The sequence below is a fragment of the Macrotis lagotis genome, chromosome 2 (assembly GCF_037893015.1).
Source record: "Macrotis lagotis isolate mMagLag1 chromosome 2, bilby.v1.9.chrom.fasta, whole genome shotgun sequence".
NCBI classification, from domain to species: domain Eukaryota; kingdom Metazoa; phylum Chordata; class Mammalia; order Peramelemorphia; family Peramelidae; genus Macrotis; species Macrotis lagotis.
The window spans coordinates 64,665,176-64,683,183 of NC_133659.1; the positions used below are offsets into that span (position 1 = coordinate 64,665,176).

Below are 18,008 nucleotides of genomic sequence, written 5' to 3' on the forward strand. Positions count from 1 at the left end.
CCCCATCCTGCTTAGTTCCTTTTTACTCTAGATGTTTATACCCCATTGAGTTTATATGCTGTTTCCTCCAAGCCACCTTTGATGAGAACGAAGATTCCCTCATTTCCTCACCTTTCCCCCTTCCATATCATTGCGATAGCTCATTGCAATAAATACCATGTATCTTGGCCTATTCCACTCTCCTTTCTCTTACTCCCAGTACATTTCCCTTTTAGCCTTTGACTCCATTTTTACAATATATTTTATCTTCAAATTCAGCTTTCTCCTGTACTTCATCTATAGAAACTCCTTCTATCTGCTCTATTAAATGAGAAGTTTTAGGGGTGGCTAGGTGGCAGAGTGGATAAAGCAGTGGATAAACCTAAAAAAAATGAGTTTTATATGAATATTATCAGTGTCATTTTTCTTTGCAGGAATACATGCAGTTAATCATCAAGTCCCTCATTTTGCCCTTCTCCACTCTATGGCTTCACCTGAGTGCTGGGGGTTTTTTTGTTTTGTTTTTTTTGTTTTGTTTTTTGCAAAGCAAATGGGGTTAAGTGGCTTGGCCAAGGCCACACAGCTACGTAATTATTAAGTGTCTGAAGCTGGATTTGAACTCAGGTCCTCCTGACTCCAGGGCCGGTGCTCTATCCACTTCACCACCTAGTCGCCCCCTGTGCCCTGTTTTTGAAGGTCAACTTTCTGTTCAGCTCTTGTTTCAGCAGGAACAATTGAAATTCCCCTGGTTAACTGAAAGCCCATCTTTTCCCCTGGAAGAGGATGTTCAGTTTTGCTGGGTAGTTGATTCTTGGTTGCATTCTGAGCTCTTTTGCCTTCTAGAATATTTTATTCCAAGCCCTATGAGCCCTTAATGTACTTGCTGCTATGTCCTGTTTGATCCTGACTGCAGCTCTGCAATAATTGAATTGTGTTCTTCTGGCTGCCTGTAATATTTTCTCTTTTTGACTTAGGAGTTCTGGAACTTGGCTATAATATTTCTGGAAGTTGGGGTTTTTGGTTTGTTTTTTGTTGTTGTTGTTTTTGGATCACTTTCCAGGGGAGATTGGTGGATTTGCTCAATTTCTAATTTGCCCTCTGCTTCTCGGATATCTGGGCTGTTTTCCTGTAGAAATTCTTTAAAAATGAGGTCAAGGCTCTTTCCTGATCATGACTTTCAGGTATCCCAATAATTTTAAAATTATTTTTCCTGAATCTGTTTTCTAGATCAGTTGATTTTTTTTCAGTAAGATGTTTCACATTTTCTTCTAATTTTTCATTCTTTTGGTGTTGAAGTATTGTGTCTTGACTTCTCATAAAGTCAACAGCTTCCTTTAGCTCCCTTCTACATCTGAGGAATTTGTTTTCCTCTGAGAGCTTTCTTATGTCTTTTTCCATCTGACCAGTTCTGCTTTTTAAAGCATTCTTCTCCTCAATAGCTTTTTGAACTCTTTTAATCATTTGACCTATGCTGGTCTTTAACATGTTATTTTCTTCAGCATTTTTTTTTGGCTCTCCTTGACTAAGCTGCTGACTTTGTTTTCATGTTTTTCCTGCATCTCTCATTTCTTTCCCAAATTTTTCTTCTATCTCCTTTACTTGATTTTCAAAATCTTTTTTGAGCTCTTTCATAGCCTGAACCCAATTTCTCTTTTTCTTGGAGTCTTTAGATGCAGAAGCTTGTACTTCCTCATCTTCATATGTTTTGATCCTTCTTGGGATCATCGACAATGTATTTCTCATTGGTGTTCCCCTTTTTTTCTCTTTACTCATTTCTCCAGCCTGTGTCTGGTTTGGGGGTGCTTCCTTAGCTTTTGAGTATTATTGGGACACCCCCCACAAGTATCTCAGTGTGTGTGAGCCTCTGTCTTCCCTCCTGGTCTGTGAGTGACCACAAGTGCACCCCTCTGCCACGGGGCTGAGAGGGGGGGATATAAAATGTGATCAGGATCTGAATGTGGTCAGAGCCCCAGATTCCTGTTCCAGGTAGAGGGGACAAACCTTGGAATTCTTCCCTACTGAGCTGAGTTGCCTTGGAGGGTCCTGCTTGCGGGCTCCACTCCTGCTTCATTTTCCTGGATCTGGGCTGCCATGGCCACTGCTGCTCACTGAGTGCCCTGTGGGTTGGGCTTCACGCATTTGCTCTGGCAGAGGTCTGCCCCTACAGACACACACACACACATATACACTAATCTTCCAAGTTGTGCCCGGTGCTCCCCGGGGTATAGGTCAGGAAAGTGCCCCGCTGATGTGAGCCATGACTTCCAGGCGCCCTAGGGCTGCTCCAGGAAGCTGAAGTTCAACTCTGGTGGCCTGCCCCTCTAACCCTGTGGAGCGGAACTTTTCCGCTACTTTCTAGGTTACCTTTGTCTGGAAAATTGCCTCCCTGGATCCCTCTGTGGGTTCTGTCTTTACAAAATTTAGTTAGAGTCATAATTTTATGATTTTTGAAATATTATGGTAAGAACATGTATTAGAGGTTCTTCTCCTGTTGCCATCTTAACTCCACCCTGGAATCCTGTATACTTTAGAGAAGAGCAGTTACAAAGGCAATAACAATACTCATCATACATACTTAGTTTTGATATATTAATTTTCATTGACTTTTGCAGATGGGAAGAAACATGGTTACAGTAGAAGCTTCGCTTTCTGACCTACACATGAATCAAATGATACCTTGATACCAGCAGAATTTTTAAAAAATTTAATAGAAATTAATGATATTTTAATATTTTTAAGTTTGGGGAATATCAAAACTTTGGCTCAGCTGAATAGCATAGTCACAGAAATATTCAAATAGAAAAACAGTCCATTTTCTCAAGGAGCTTGAATTCTAATGAAGGAAGACAAAACTTAAAGCTGGAGATTAGGATTGGGCGAAGCATGTAGGGAGAGCAATAATAGAAGTATAGGGCAACTGAAAGATAAGAAATTAGCATCTGATAAATCTGATTTCATTGCTGAAATGCAGCAAGATCAAGGATATAGTTTTCCCTATATATGTGTGGGATATTAACATAGTGTGTTTAGAAAGCAATAGAGAAATTTCCTGAATACTTCATCTTTAATTTAAAGTTAGGGAAATTAAGTACTTTTGAAGAATGGTAGAGCAACAAAGTCCATTTTATGGAGGCCCATTCCATTTCTGTAATTTTAGTTTGGAATTGTGGCAGAAAGGTCAAATCAATTTTAGGCAATTATAAAACTAAGTATACAGCAAACTTTACTGTATCGTTGGTACCATCACATTTAATAGAAATGATACTAATGACCAAGACAGAAGGAACTAAACTAGAATAAATGTGTTTTAGAACAGGTCAGCATCAAGTACCAGTGATTATGAGAGTGTTGAGAGAGTGGAGAATGTTCTCCATCCAAAGACAAGAGAATTTCAATTTCCAATTTCCACGACTACTTTGAAGCATTTTAAGAGCTTAAATGGAATGAAGGCATCCTCAGGGAATGTGCTCATTTTTTGCAAGGGACATTCTATATCAGACCACATTGTTATATAATGGACTGAAAGTTAAGGAAAGGTCTTGCACTTATGTTTTGTTTTTAAAACACTTTAATCTATAGAGGAAAATGAATAATAACTATGATTCTTTTAAAACGGAGTAACTGATGACTTTGAAACTAATAATTCCCAAAACTAGGGTGTGCATCCTTGCAGCCTGAACCAAATCTAAGTGCTGGTTTTTTGAAGTGAGTAATAATTTCTTAGAGGAAATTATTGCCTATAGTCTTAAAATTTTAGTTCATTGAGGACTTTCACTAATCACATTTCTAAGAGTAGTGATGCTTTGGAAACAGTTTGATCAGTTGTTGTGAAAATATGTATAGGTTATCACATATTCCTTCCAAACTTTCTTTGGGAAGAATATATTGAGCTCACCTGGCATTATGTTTTCATGCTTCGAGGGTTCACCTGTTAAAATGGACTTGAGTCATTGTGTCTTAAGTCTTCCTTAAATTTGTTTTCTTTAAATATTTACAAACACCCATTTTCAGAGTTCTGAATTGGTCCTTTCCTGCTCATCTTCCTCTCTATGCCACCTCACAGGTTCAATGGCGGCGGGGGGGGGGGGGTGTCCACTAATTATACTAAAGGTTATCTTCAAATTGTAGCACTAAGTATTCTGGATCCATTTAGTCTTTCCTTAGTGATTGGTCAGATCAGAATCCTTTGAAAGATGAAAAAATCTCTTCCAGAAAGCTTTTCATTAACTTCATGTCATCTGTAAGATTTTCCTATTCCATGTGATAGAGAAAACCCTCAGTGTAGTCTGGTGAGGAGTTATTCTTCCAAATTAAATGCCATACCGTGAGGTCTTCTGTCTTGTGTTCTCTTCTATCTCTCTCATAGTTGTGCAATGGTAACATATGTCTGTGATCCATTATTGGAAAAGTTGGCTCATTCCCTGCTTATCAGTACCTCAATACCCTCCCATTTTTATTTCTTATTTGTTGTTATTCAGGGATCTTCAACTCTTCATGACCCTGTTTAAGATTTTCTTGGCCTCTCCAGCTCATTTTATAGATCAGGAACTGAGACCAACAGGTTTTGCTATTAAGAGTTTAAGGGCTTTGCATATACCTAGGTTATCATCAGGCTGATGTTTGCATTTTTGGTCTCATTAGTGCTATCATGGACATTATAGGGTCTACATATGATAATATAGGTATATCACTGGACACTTGAGAAGATCTTTTTCATTTCTCTTCTGTTTATTTTCTTTCTATATTTACCCTTAAGTGTCATTGGGATGATTTTGCTTGGTTAGTTGAATATCTTGCATTTTCCTTTAGTCTTGAAAAGCATTAAGGTGTTGAATCTAAAACAGCTAATTTGCTGCTTTTTTTTTTTGTCCTTTGTATGAATGAAATTCTCGCAGATAAGTTACTATTTAAGGATTACTCTACAGTAGAGGGAGTCTCCTCACAGGTCTGATCCCAAAACATCTTTGATCTTAGGATGGATATATCAGACTGCTTTACCATAGAAATTGTGGGAGGACAGAAGTGAGCATCAGAATTAAATCTCTGATCTTGCTTGAATGAAGAATTCTTAACACCATGTAAATCTAAAGCATCTTCTTAAATTACAGGTGTTGTAATAATTGATGACCATCCTGAAGTAACTGTGGTTGAAGACCCCCAATCAAACTTAAATGATGATGGTTTCACTGAGGTTGTTTCAAAAAAGCAGCAAAAACGCTTACAGGATGAAGAACGTAGAAAGAAGGAAGAACAAACTATGCAGGTTTGAAACTTTAAAATTTTGGAATGAGTTTTTTACAAATTTGCCTAGAGTATCCTGTAATTATATTTGGTAGCAGATTATATTGATACCAAAACAAGTTTATTTAAAAAAAAATTTCTCAGTTTTCAAATTCCAAGATTGATTTGCTCTTGTATTTTTAGGTCACAAAATAATCCTATTGGAGATTAAATTGTAAAGGAATTAGAAATAGTATGCTAAGTACTAATAGGGTTTAGATGGTTGATTTTGGAAAGAGATGGTGTTTATGGAAGTAATTTGTGCTAATGGGGACAACAGATTTTTATAGTCAAATAAAAGATGACTGTAATAACTTAATCAAGATACAATTCCATCTTTTTATTCCATCTTTTCTCCTTAATCCTTTGCTCTGTAAGTAGGCCAAGAGTGCCTTAATGGATCACTTAGATCACATTTTGTTGAATGGTATGAATGCTTCTTCTCATAACTGACTACATTATTTAAACTTCAAATTTTTTTAAGGTGTGGAACAAAAAGTCTTCAAATGAAAAAGGAAGAAATCAGAATTCTAAGCTTCCTCCCAGATTTGCTAAAAAACAGCAACAGGCTACAGTTAGCCAGCAACCACAAACTGCAACCCCACCTCCAGTTCAGGGTCTGGCCCAGGCTCAAGTCCCTGTTCCAGTTCAGCCCCCAACAACACAGGCACCTAACCAGTCACCACCATCAGTCCAGCCACAAGTCCAAGCAACAAATGCAACTAATGGCACAGACTATATAGCAACAGGAAAGTCTGTCCAGCACACACAGTCTCATGGACCTCTAGGGGCAGAGTTATGGGAGAACAAAGTAGCCCCTGCAGCTGTTCTCAATGATATTTCTAAGAAATGTAAGTGTGACTTTGATTTTTAACTATTTGGGATTGAACAGGATTGAATACTTTCCATACAGTTTTGGTTTTGGTTTTGGTTTAGTTTTGGTTTTTGTATTGAGAAGGACCTTTGTGTTCTTAATTATTTCTCCAGAAACCTAAAGGAAAAGAGATCTGAACTATTTTTCCTAAACCCAAAGGTATATTAGATTGTCATTGCCAGTATTCATTTTGATATAAGTATAGTTTTATGGACTGACATGCTTAAAATATAATTAACCTTGTCCTAATGTTAAACACTCTTATTTTATTATTATATTGTATAATAGTAAAACATGTAAGGTATTTTAATGAACATTAAGAAAGATGATTTTGATTATTGAGATTTAAATTCATACTCTCTGCCTTCTGATTTCAGTGGGACCCATTAGTCCACCACAGCCACCTTCAGTCAGTGCTTGGAATAAACCTTTAACATCTTTTGGATCAACTACATCACCAGAGGTAAAAATTATTTCAAATAGTAAAATGCCATGATATAATTCATTACTATGATTTTTATCAAGGGAGCACTAGTGTTAGATTTTGCCTGTGTATTTTCCTTTTAAAATCCCTGTATATTGATAGGTTGGATATTTGTTCTCGGACACATGAAGACTGGTATTGTAGATGCACTTATGACTGACTGGAATTTGGCAGTAGGTTACATTATACATAGAAGTTGAATATAGATTTTTGTTAACATTTTTACACAGTAGTATAGAGATGGCTTTTCTGTATATACGTGAATATGTGGGTTAAGCAGTCATTGCAGCTTTCACAGTTGAAGAAACTGCCATATTTAAATTCATTACATACCACTTTAGATGTCATGTTTCTTAATATTTGACCTGGCAAATCCCACAGTTTACTTTAATCATGCTCTAGAGCAGTTTGCTCAGATAGGAATTTATTTGTTCTGGTTCTTAATTGAAATCATTCCTCTTGATTCTTATTCCAGTTTTCTTCCCAATGTGTGCACCCAGAACAGTTGCATGTGACTTGTTTAGTTACAAGAATTGTTCTCTGGGGAGTGATTGTTGAATCTTAACAATTCACACTCTTAATACAAACCTCTATGACTTAAGCATTTCATCTTTTTCAATAGCCTCTTTTGTCTCCATTTCCAACAGATGGGATCAGTATTCCTAAAGTAGCATTCTAAACATGTCACTCTACTGCACAACAAGCCTTTAAAGATCAACTTCTTTACTTGGAGTTTTGAGCATTTCCTAGGCTCATACATTAATAGTGTCCTCCACCTCCCCTACCCCTCCCCTTCCCCCCCCCCCCCCCCCCCCCCCCATATCTCCCCTTTAGTCATAGTAGCCAATGCCTATTCCATGGCAGAGATTATCCATTTGGAGAATTCCGCTCACTTTCACTTTTAAGTGCTTCCTTTTCCTCAAGCCTTTCATGATTTCCCTAGCTGTTAATTGAGTCATTCCATTCCCTTTATTTTTGCATATAACCCATATTTATCTAACATAAAAATATGTGTGCATATACATTTATCAACATATAGTAATACACATACATATATAGATACACATACATAAAATCTCCTGGTTTCCTTGAGTTCAGAAATTATCTTTTGTATTTTATATTCAGGACTTGGCATTGTAATTTTTTGTTGCTTATTTGGAAACTTTGATAACTTGTTTCTTTTGTGGGGGGGGATTGGTAGCTAATATCTTTATACCTTTTCCAGGGATCAAAGAATGGCCAAGAAAGTAGTGTTGAAATTGGAATTGAAACCATTCAGTTTGGTGCCCCAGCTTCAAATGGAAATGAAAATGAAGTTGTTCCTGTACTTAATGAAAAGCCCCCTGACAAATTACCTGAACCCAAAGAACAACGGCAAAAGCAGCCTCGAGCAGGCCCAATTAAAGCCCAGAAGGTGAAAATAATAATTTTATAATTCATCATATTGTCAAATTTTGAAAAAAAATTAAGTTAGTCCTTCTTTGAGGTAGATGGAGGGTGGCCTTAAAATTATCTGCTTGTTAGTCTATTTGAAAGAATATATTCATGAATGCCTTTGAACAAAATATTTACTTGTCCCCAAAATATTGAATTCAGCTTCCAGATTTGAGTCCAGTAGAGAACAAAGAACACAAACCTGGTCCCATTGGAAAGGAACGTTCTTTAAAAAATAGAAAAGTGAAGGATGTACAACAGACGGAACCTGAAGGGCAGGAAAAATCTACCCCACCTTCAGTCAGAAGCCCTGATGCTGTTACCACAAAGGAAACCAAAACAGCTACAGAAATGAGTTCTGAAATAGGCACGATGATAACTGTTTCTGCCCCAGAATTTGGTGCTAATACAAAGGTAAGCAAAATATGGATTTAGAAATTCAGTTGACACATTTACTTAAAATGACAGGGAGATCACAAATACAACTATTATCTCAGGATTTCCTTATTGTGGGTCATTTAGCACCTAGTATATGCTAATCACAGTTGGGGATATATGTTAAATTGCCTATTGAGATATGATCTACATTCAAGACTCAAACCTAAACCTTTAAGCCATGAAAATCCAACCTTTTAGCTCTTTTTGGACCACATTGCCCAACAAAAGCTTTTCAGGGACCACATATAGTATTTAAGATTTATTTATGACTGCAATGTAATCCATATTACCAATGAGCATAATGATAAAATGTAGTAATACCTTGTGAATGGGCTTTGAGAGGCACATGCAGACCATGGGATGATTATCCTGGTGTAAATTATTTGTTTTTGAATAAAAATCTGAAAATAATATCTTTTTAATCTGTTACATACTATTACTAGAAGTACGCAATATTTAAAGAGGAATGCAGGGGAAAGTTGACTTTGTGAATGATTGCTCTGAACACTGCCACATAATTCTGCTCAAGGGATGATAGTTAGCTTTATGATGTCTAATGGTTTACTAAGCTGTTTATTTTTCAGGAAACTTTTGATTTGTCATTCATACTTGACTGTCAGCATGATGTCAATTATTTTCAGTTATTCTTTTCAAAATATTAGTTAGCATATCTATGGTCCTTAGCATAGTTACTTGTTTACTCCTAAAAGGACCATTTTAGACCTATAGGGTTTCTTAATAGAGTAGCTGACTTTAAAATGAATGAACATTTATAATTCTTCTTCCCCCAAAGTTTCCAAAATTTACTTTATCAAAAACTAGGATATGTCTTTAGGAAAAGATATGGCAATGTAATTTGGTGGCTTTTTCTTCAGAGTATATTTTTCTATCACTTATTCCTTCACAGGAGTCTGTAACAGACTACACTACCCCCTCTTCTTCTCTGCCAAACACTGTGGCTACTAGTAATACCAAGATGGAAGAGACATTGGTTACTAATGTAAGTAGTTAACTAAACTATCATATCACACAATTCTTAAATGTCATTATTATCACAGCAGACAAAAGCTGAGGTACAGAAAGGGAAAAGGAATCTTGTCTAAGATTGTAGATTTTCAGAAAAACTGCTATAATGCTACTCTAGGCTGCTTGTTGAGTTAGTAAATTAAAAGCAGACTAAGCAGGGTTTTTTCCTCCCATCTTATTCCTAGTAATGACAAGTGTACTTTAAAGGTTCTAAGGTACAGCTGCCTTATGAGTTCACCATGGTCTCCATTGACAATCAGATGAATGTGTACTAATTATTGATCACAGGTTTATCTAATTAAATCTGAGGGGGGAAAGGTTATTCATTTCCAAGTACCATCCATTACTGGAATAACAGAAATCTCTTTAATTTAAACTGGTTGAAGGAGAAGCAAGATCTTACTAGACTAAGTCCCCATATTTTATATTCTTGTTGTTAGTCAAATGAGATCGACAGTTAACCTATCTGACATCAAATGACTATTTGATAAATTTAATAGCATCTGTGAAATTGCTCAGAACTTTGTTAGAGCCCTATATTTGTAAAGAATTATTAGAAGGGGTAGCTAGTGATGCAATGGTTAGAATAATGGTCCTGGAGTCAGGAGGACATGAATTCAAATCTGGCCTCAGATGCTTAATAATTACCTAGCTGTGTGACCTTGGGTAAGTCACTTAACCACATTGCCTTGCAAGAAAACCACAAAAAAATTATTAGATCTCAGAATTAGTAAGGGTCTCAGAAACCCATCTACTTCACTTACACCTTTACTTTCCTTCTTTCTTGCTTTCCTTGGCAAGTCACCATAAAGTCTGTTTGACAACCTTCCATAAGCTGGAGACTCTGATCCCAACTCACACCTCCTTTAGAATAGTTCTTCTTGAGAGGGATGATCATGGAAAAGGGTACTCAGATACAACACACTTCTGAGCAGGGACAGGGTGAAAGGAGGGAGAGAATAGAGTAAATGAGAATGGGGAGGAATAGAATGGAGGGAATAGCTTATCCGGTGGACTTGCGATAAAGAAAGCAACTTATTCCAGAGACAACTGCTGGATTCTGAACAGAGATTGAAGTACACTTTTTTTTTCCTCTCTCATTATTCTTAGGTTTCTCTATCTTTTGGGGGCAGGGCGGGGGAACATGGGCATGTATACTTTCACCACAAGATTATTGTAATATGTAAAATAAATAAACTAAATTGTCATTCAGAATAGTTCTTTTTAAGTTCAACCAACCCTTTCTTGAGCCTAAATCTGCCAACTGTTGCTCTAATTCTGTCTTCTGGGAGACAAGTAGTTTCCCTCTACCCCTTCATCTTTTTCTGGGTTAAATAAATAAATCCTAGTTCCTTCCACCAAGTTTCTTTTTCTCTTGATCTTTAAAACATCCTTGTCTCTCCTGCCTTCCTTCTGGTCTCATCTCCTTAGTATTCAGTTTCCTTGTTTAAAATGTGGTAGGATGAATGGAACACAATACTTCAGATGCAGTCTGACTAGGACAAAATCACTCCCCTTGTTTTGGTCACTATTAACTTAATAAGTTTACAATTCACTTATATCTTCAGATTTTTTCCCAAAAGCTATTTTCTATCCTTCCCCAGCCAGTTTTTCTGTAGAGAGGTTTTAAACTAAATAGGTTCTGACATTTAATCCATATTAATAACAATAATACTAATAATAATGAAACATCAAAAATGTCATAGTTCATAACTCTGGATAGCAATATTAAATTTTATGTATATAAATCTATTGAGATTATTTAGAATTGGGATTACTTTAGATAGCATCCTGTAATTCCTCAACTTGCAGTTGAGGAAACTTTAGTATATAGAGATTGACTCTCCCAATGGAGACATAAAGAAAGTGCCAGGAGATTTCGGTATCTTTTGAGAGGAAGTGGAGAGCTGAAAAACGATAGTATTTGTTCTAAACATTTGTGGCAGAGTTGAGATTGTCAATCTACTACTGTAATACTGCTTTTTCTAATGAAAGGTGTATAAAATGTGGAAACCTTGTATACACTGTACACAAAGGACTTTGTAGGAGTAACTATATTAGTAAAATTATTCATTTCAGCACATAAGTATTTAATAACTCAAAAGAAGTATTAAAATTTGAAAATCGGGGAAATTTCTGTGTAACTTCATTTGTGCTTTTCTCAGAATAATAACAAAATCAACAATATCAGTGAAATTGGATTTTAGATCTGAAGTGAATATAGAGATCTACTCCAATTTAGTCCTCTCTCCCCACACAAACCCTCCTTCATCTTAGACCTCCTCTATCTTAAGGTGAGATATCTAGGGATTCTTTTTATCACTAGGAGGAAATGTTTCATTGACAGACACAAATACCCATGGCAGGAGACAGGAAATAATATTTAAATATTGTTTGGAATCTCCTAGATTGCATTCCTTCTGCCTCTTTGAATCATTGCTCACAATGGGGGTTATGTCCTTAAAACCGATGAATAAATAAATTATTAAAAAGTAAATAAGCATCATAAAGGACTGCCTATAGTATTGACTTCCAAGAATATAAAGTAATGAACTAGACCAGCACAATTATTGAGTTTTGGTGCTTTTTTGTGTTCAAATAGGATATATGTTTTAAGCTATGGTATTTGTATTTTTATGGAGCTTTTTCTTAAACCTTTCTCTTGAAAAATGGTGAAATTTTGAGAATATGAATGGTAGAACTTCAAACTTTCTATTTTAATGATGTCTATATTACTGCCAATTAGGAGATGTAACTCAAAAACTGGGGTTGCTTGTTAAGCTTACAATGTTAGTATAGGTTCCAAGTTCTGTGTGAAAATAGCAAACTCAGATTTTTGGAAGTATTGTAAATGGTAACCAGATTGGAATAATATGTACATTGATATCAGGGATTTTATTAAATTCTTTGACAATTATGAAGTGATGTTGAGATAAGTATTTTTTGTGGGTACCTTGGAGTTTTAATATTTGGGTTTTTTTAATTGGTCTACTAGTGCTACTCTTTTTTGGTTCTTTTTTATTTGTTGTTAGGACAGGTGTTCACAGAATTAAAGATAGTCACTTTTTAAAAGTCAGAATTTTAGCATTGGTTTTTGTGTGAAATGAGTGTGAGTGTATCATCGGTTAAAATGAAATAATGCACATGATATTTTGATGAATGTGTTATGAGGAAAGGATTTTGTTTCCATGAAATTATTTCTGTATTTCCTGGATGGTCCATTCATTTAATATTTTGTTTTCTATAGTTTTGAAATGTGGTAGCACAACTCTTTCATGAAGCAATGATCACCTATGGGGTTTTTTTTTATAGCAACCCCATCAACCCACCCAAACCCCCAAGTTGTCCACCAAAAACAGAATACAAAAGCATTGGGATGTGGGAAAAGATGATAAAGGTGGATAATGTCCTTTCCTTATATCCCTCATCAATTCACTTTTCTTTCTCAGAATGTGAGAAATATCATTTCTTATATTTCTAGACCAGAATAAAGGAACCTTTTTCCCCCTCCAAAGGCCATTTAAATATTTCTGACACCATTTGTGGGCCACACAAAATTATCAACTTAAAAATTAGCCTGCCATATTTGGTCAAACATTTAATTAATTCACCCCTATAAACCTAGATTTACTGAATTTCAAGTTCAGCGCCAGACTAAATGATTTCATAGACCTCAATAGGACCTGCCAGACCAAATGTTCCTTTCCCCTGTTCTAGATCCTTCTGTGATTAATTTCTGGTAGTGTACTCAACTTACACTACAATAGAAAGGAACATGAGACAATCCTGCAAGTTTTGCTTGTCCAAAAATGTGTTTCCTCATAGTTAACTTATTACATATATATTTCCATCTACTGAAACTACTTTTTGAAAAGAAAATTGACTGCAAAGACATAACCAGAATTAAATTTTTTGCTCCCTCTGATCCATATTTTTAGGCATGTGCACTCATGTAGTATATCCATTGTAGTATTTTAGGTAACTTGGACATGAATTTGGGGGTAAAAAAAATTTTTTTTTAGTAAATCTCTTTATGGTGCTTAACTTCACCATTGATTTTCTTATTAATAGACAGATAGTCTTCCATAGAGTTGTGTAGGGTTGTTTGCAATACCTATGAATATGTAATGTTTCGCAAATGATCTATTTTGGTCAGGCCCTAAGTTTTTAGCAACACTTGAGCTTTTTTTCTTTAATGGGGCTTTTATGGTAGACATAGTTAGATTGTGATGTATGTTACCTGCCTTTTCAGGTGCCCTTGCCCAACACCCTTCCCCTCCCTAAGAGGGAGACTTTACAACAGAACTCCAGCCTAAGTCCAGCTCCTCCCACTACTTTCAACCTCACCTTTAAGGTATGTACAATGTCCATCTAAGGGTCCTTATTTCTTGCATGCATGGGGAAGGAAGTTTATGGTAATTCTCTTAGTTCTTATAGAACCTTTTTTTGGGGGAGTGTTCAAGAATAAAAAGCAGAAGAAAGGAAAAAGAGGGGAGAAGATTCAGACTTCAGTAATTCTAGTTTTCATTTCCAGTTTCTTATCGTTGCCTTTTTGTCCTCATTTTTGAGTCAGGCTTTAGCTTTAGGAATGAAGGAGTATATTTGTGCCATATGTTGCTTGAGATAGGTTCATTTTTTTAAAATCCTTAAATAGCATTCATTAGAAATGTGCAACAGAAATGAATAGTGTTTCTTGGTGATTTGTTCAGAGGAGCAGTGATAAGGATGCTCATTACAATGTCTTTCTGTGGTATTATTGATGCGTATTGTGGTGGTTTTTTTTTAAGTTGCTCAGTTACTTTTTATGGGACAGTAGCATATGGATTGAGCTTTTGCTTTTTGGTTCTACTATAATTCTTTGAATAAGAATACACAGCCTAGAAAGTAAAATAAATAGTTGTGACACTAATAGATTTGAATTTGTTTTATTCCTTATTTCTTAAAGGGATAGTGTTCCGAATAAGGTTAAAAAGTTATTGGCAGTATGATTTTTTAAAATGCTTTTCATTAATTAAATTAATCTGATACATTAAAAATGGATTCTTTACCTTAGGATAATCCTATAGAAAAGAAACAAACAAGGAATGAAACACTGAATCTTTTTCATATTGTATTACCTTTTGGCCTTTTTTCTAACAACAAGAAATTATAGTTTAATAATGCTTTCTAATACCATTGATGGTTGAAGATGAATCCTTTTGATCTTTATTTTCCTCTGAGAAAAGACGTGTGTGTGTGTGTGTGTGTGTGTGTGTAGGTACAGTGTATGTCCTCCTTTACTGGAGCTAAATGGTACCTATTTAATCATTACAATTCTACCAAAGGTAATTTACTTTTATACTATATATATCATTCAAATTATCAAAGGGATACTTTTGAAAACTTGATAAAAAAAATAATGGCAAAATTCATTTGGATGAATATATCTAGACTATCAAAGTATATAGTGAAAAGACATAGGAATGAGGGGAAACCATCCTGAACCTAAAACAACAATATGCAAGAGGCATCAAAACTCTCTAGTATTTAGGGGCAGCTAGGTGACCCAGTGGTTAGAGTACCGGCCCTGGTGTCTGTAGGACCTGAGTTCAAATCCAGCCTGAGACACTTAATAATTGTCTAGCTATGTGACTGTGGGTAAGTTACTTAACCCCAGCTTTAAATAAAAAAAAAAAAAGATAAAGAAAAAAGTCTGGTATTTGTTATAACAAAGGAATAGAAATAGAACACACTTGGACAAGGGAGATCGGAGGCAGGGAAACTCAGTAATAACACATTATTCAATAATCTGGAAAACAAATTATTGAGGAAAGAATTCCCTTTTGATAAAAATTACTGGGAAAACTAGTGAATAATCTGAGAGAAATTCAGTTTAGACCAATCTCCTTTCATATTTCTTATTCATGGTAAATGAATGGATGACCTTTATTATTTAAAATTGTTCTATAAAATATTAGAAGTGAAGCCCCACTCTGGATAGGAGAAATATTCTTTTTTTTTCTTGTCAGTATAAGTTTCTTTTTATTTTAAAATGAAAGCAGTGGAGTAAAGCTGTTTGTGGCTAAAACAACCTTCACTGGAAAAAAAACTGGAGCCCATATAAATCAAAAGAACAAACTCCAAATGTCTGAACCAGCTGCCCCGCCTCCCCAGAGGACAGTAAAGAACAGGGTTAAAGCAGAGGGTATAGAGAGGGTACAATCAGAAAGGAAGGTTATTTACAGTCAAGTACAACTTCCCAAGGCAAATACAATCATATAGAAAGAGGGTAGCACTTAAGTTGAGACACATGCAAAACTACAAGCCCCACTCCACCCCCAACCTTTCTTAGAAATTCTTTTCTCCACTAAGGAGGGAGCAATGACATGGAGCATTCATGCGGGTAGGGGTAGGAAGGCATGGTACATGGCCTGTGTTATTTTTGCCAAGGCCAGGATGTTATCAGTGGTAGTTGTAAGAATTGTATATTTTTTCATAAATGAAGTGGAGGAATCCAGTGTGGGATTCAGGCTTTTTTTTTTTAGGTATTACCTGCCAGAGTTAGTTTTTACATTGCTATACATGAAGTTGCAAAGAAAAGTTTTACTACACAAAAAATATTACATTAAAAAAAGTTCCTCCTCCCCCTTACAGGCGCAGTGGTGGGTAAGGCATGGAGCCCTCCAAAGCAATGGCCTTTGTGGGGTGACCTGATTCTCAAGGGTGTTGGGGAGAGGGAAGTGAAAGAGCCTAAGTGAGGCTTGCCAATGCGATTGGAGAAATATTCTTAACCAAAAAAGGATAAGTCACCTTGACTATATAAGATTGAAAAGTTTTATAAAAAAACAATTAATGGACCTATGATAAAAATGGGAATCAATTAAAAGAGAAAAATTCTTTATATCAACTTATTTTCTGTTATATAAAAACACAATTAGATATAAGTAATTTGGGAGATGTATAACAAGTTCTCAAAAGGAGAGCTATTAAACATATAAAATGCTTCAAATTAACTAAAGGTAGAAATGGAAATTAAAATAATCCTTAATTTTTTTCCTGGCACACAGCAAATTGGAAAAGGTGATTTAAAAAAATGGGAACAGGGAAAAACTTAATCACAATGTATGCTTGATTAGTAGAATTGTAAATCAGTACCAACCACAGTTTTGTAAAAGCAGTTTGGGATGCAGATAAAGTGGCTAAAAAGTTCATACATTTTGATCCAGAGATTACACCACTATTGGGTTCTTAGGGATCAAAGGCATTCATGGGCGAATAAAAAGTCCATTCTGCAACAAATTTTTACAGCAGCCTTTTCTAGGTGATAACAAAAACTAGGAAACAAAGGGGTCCCATTCTTTGGAGAATGATGGAACAAATTATGGTTCCCTGAGTGCTATAAAAAGTGAATATAGAAAAGTATAGGAAAATCTCTATGAAGTAAGAATGAAGTAAATAGATTGAAACAGTATACTTGGGATGGCTAGGTGGCGCAGTGGATAGAGCACTGACCCTGGAGTCAGGAGGACCTGAGTTCAAATCTGGCCTCAGACACTTAATAATTACCTAGTTGTGTGGCCTTGGGAAAGCCACTTAACCCCATTTGCCTTGCAAAAATCTTAAAAAAAAAAGGAAAAGAAAAGAAACCATATACTCTGTGACTACAACAATGTAAATGTAAATAACAAAAAAAAAAACCAAAGAGACATTAGTAGAAATTCTTCGCCAAATTCTTTTGCTGTGTGCACGATGTATGAAACAATGCATGTGAAAAAGTTCAATCTGTTGATCAATTTTGCTGGAGGGATTCCCCCCCCCCCCTTTATTATGTGGGATAATATATTCTCATCCTCTCAGACAATGGGGAAGTAATAGAGTAGGAAATTTAGGTCATAAACAGAAGATAGCTATTAAAATATTTCAAAAGAAAAATGAACCTTCTACTGTACATAAGTGTATATCTAGAAGATTCTGGCAGTTTTCAAATACTGATTTCTCAGACTTTGTTTCCTTCTTTTCTGAATACATTAGTAATGGTTCTTTAGTTTCACAGAGTAATAACCCTGATAGCAATTTCTCTTAAGGAGTGTTGTATTTTGTAACCCTATCTTTTTTTTTTTTTAAACCACACTGTCCTGCCTTAGGTCTATTGTTTACTGTCACAATATCCTTAGGGTGTAACTCTATCAAACCCCTATTTCTACTTCTTTCCTCTGTCCTCAGAATGTTGATGCCTTACATTGTAACTGATCATGAAAATGAATGTCTTCATATTTATTTTTGCATTTGCTAAACTTCTAAGCATAAATTGAATCTGTTTTTCAGAAATGATCTTGCTTCTTTACTTTTGCTTTAATATACTATCCTACTCTGATCTATGTGATAATTTTTAACACTAAAGAGGTACCAGTTGAAATCAAGGATTCTCCTATAACTTTGGCAATGTCCATTATCTTTGCTTATCACTTAAATAAATGATTATTTTGAGTCTTTTAAGCCAACTTTTAGACTCTC

General features: G+C 35.6%; 1 protein-coding gene across 10 annotated transcripts in view; it reads left to right on the forward strand.

The window, feature by feature from the left end:
- PRRC2C (proline rich coiled-coil 2C) overlaps positions 1–18,008 on the forward strand; it is a 104,715-nt gene that overhangs the window by 71,586 nt on the left and 15,121 nt on the right. For 9 of the 10 annotated variants that reach the window (XM_074222003.1, XM_074222005.1, XM_074222004.1 and 6 more), the window contains exons 18-24: positions 5,088–5,242; positions 5,744–6,110; positions 6,511–6,596; positions 7,843–8,031; positions 8,214–8,465; positions 9,397–9,489; positions 13,768–13,869. In XM_074222003.1, coding sequence (XP_074078104.1) covers positions 5,088–5,242; positions 5,744–6,110; positions 6,511–6,596; positions 7,843–8,031; positions 8,214–8,465; positions 9,397–9,489; positions 13,768–13,869 — 1,244 coding nt within the window. The remainder of the gene's footprint in view (positions 1–5,087; positions 5,243–5,743; positions 6,111–6,510; positions 6,597–7,842; positions 8,032–8,213; positions 8,466–9,396; positions 9,490–13,767; positions 13,870–18,008) is intronic. The other variant, XM_074222007.1, reaches the window with a different exon arrangement.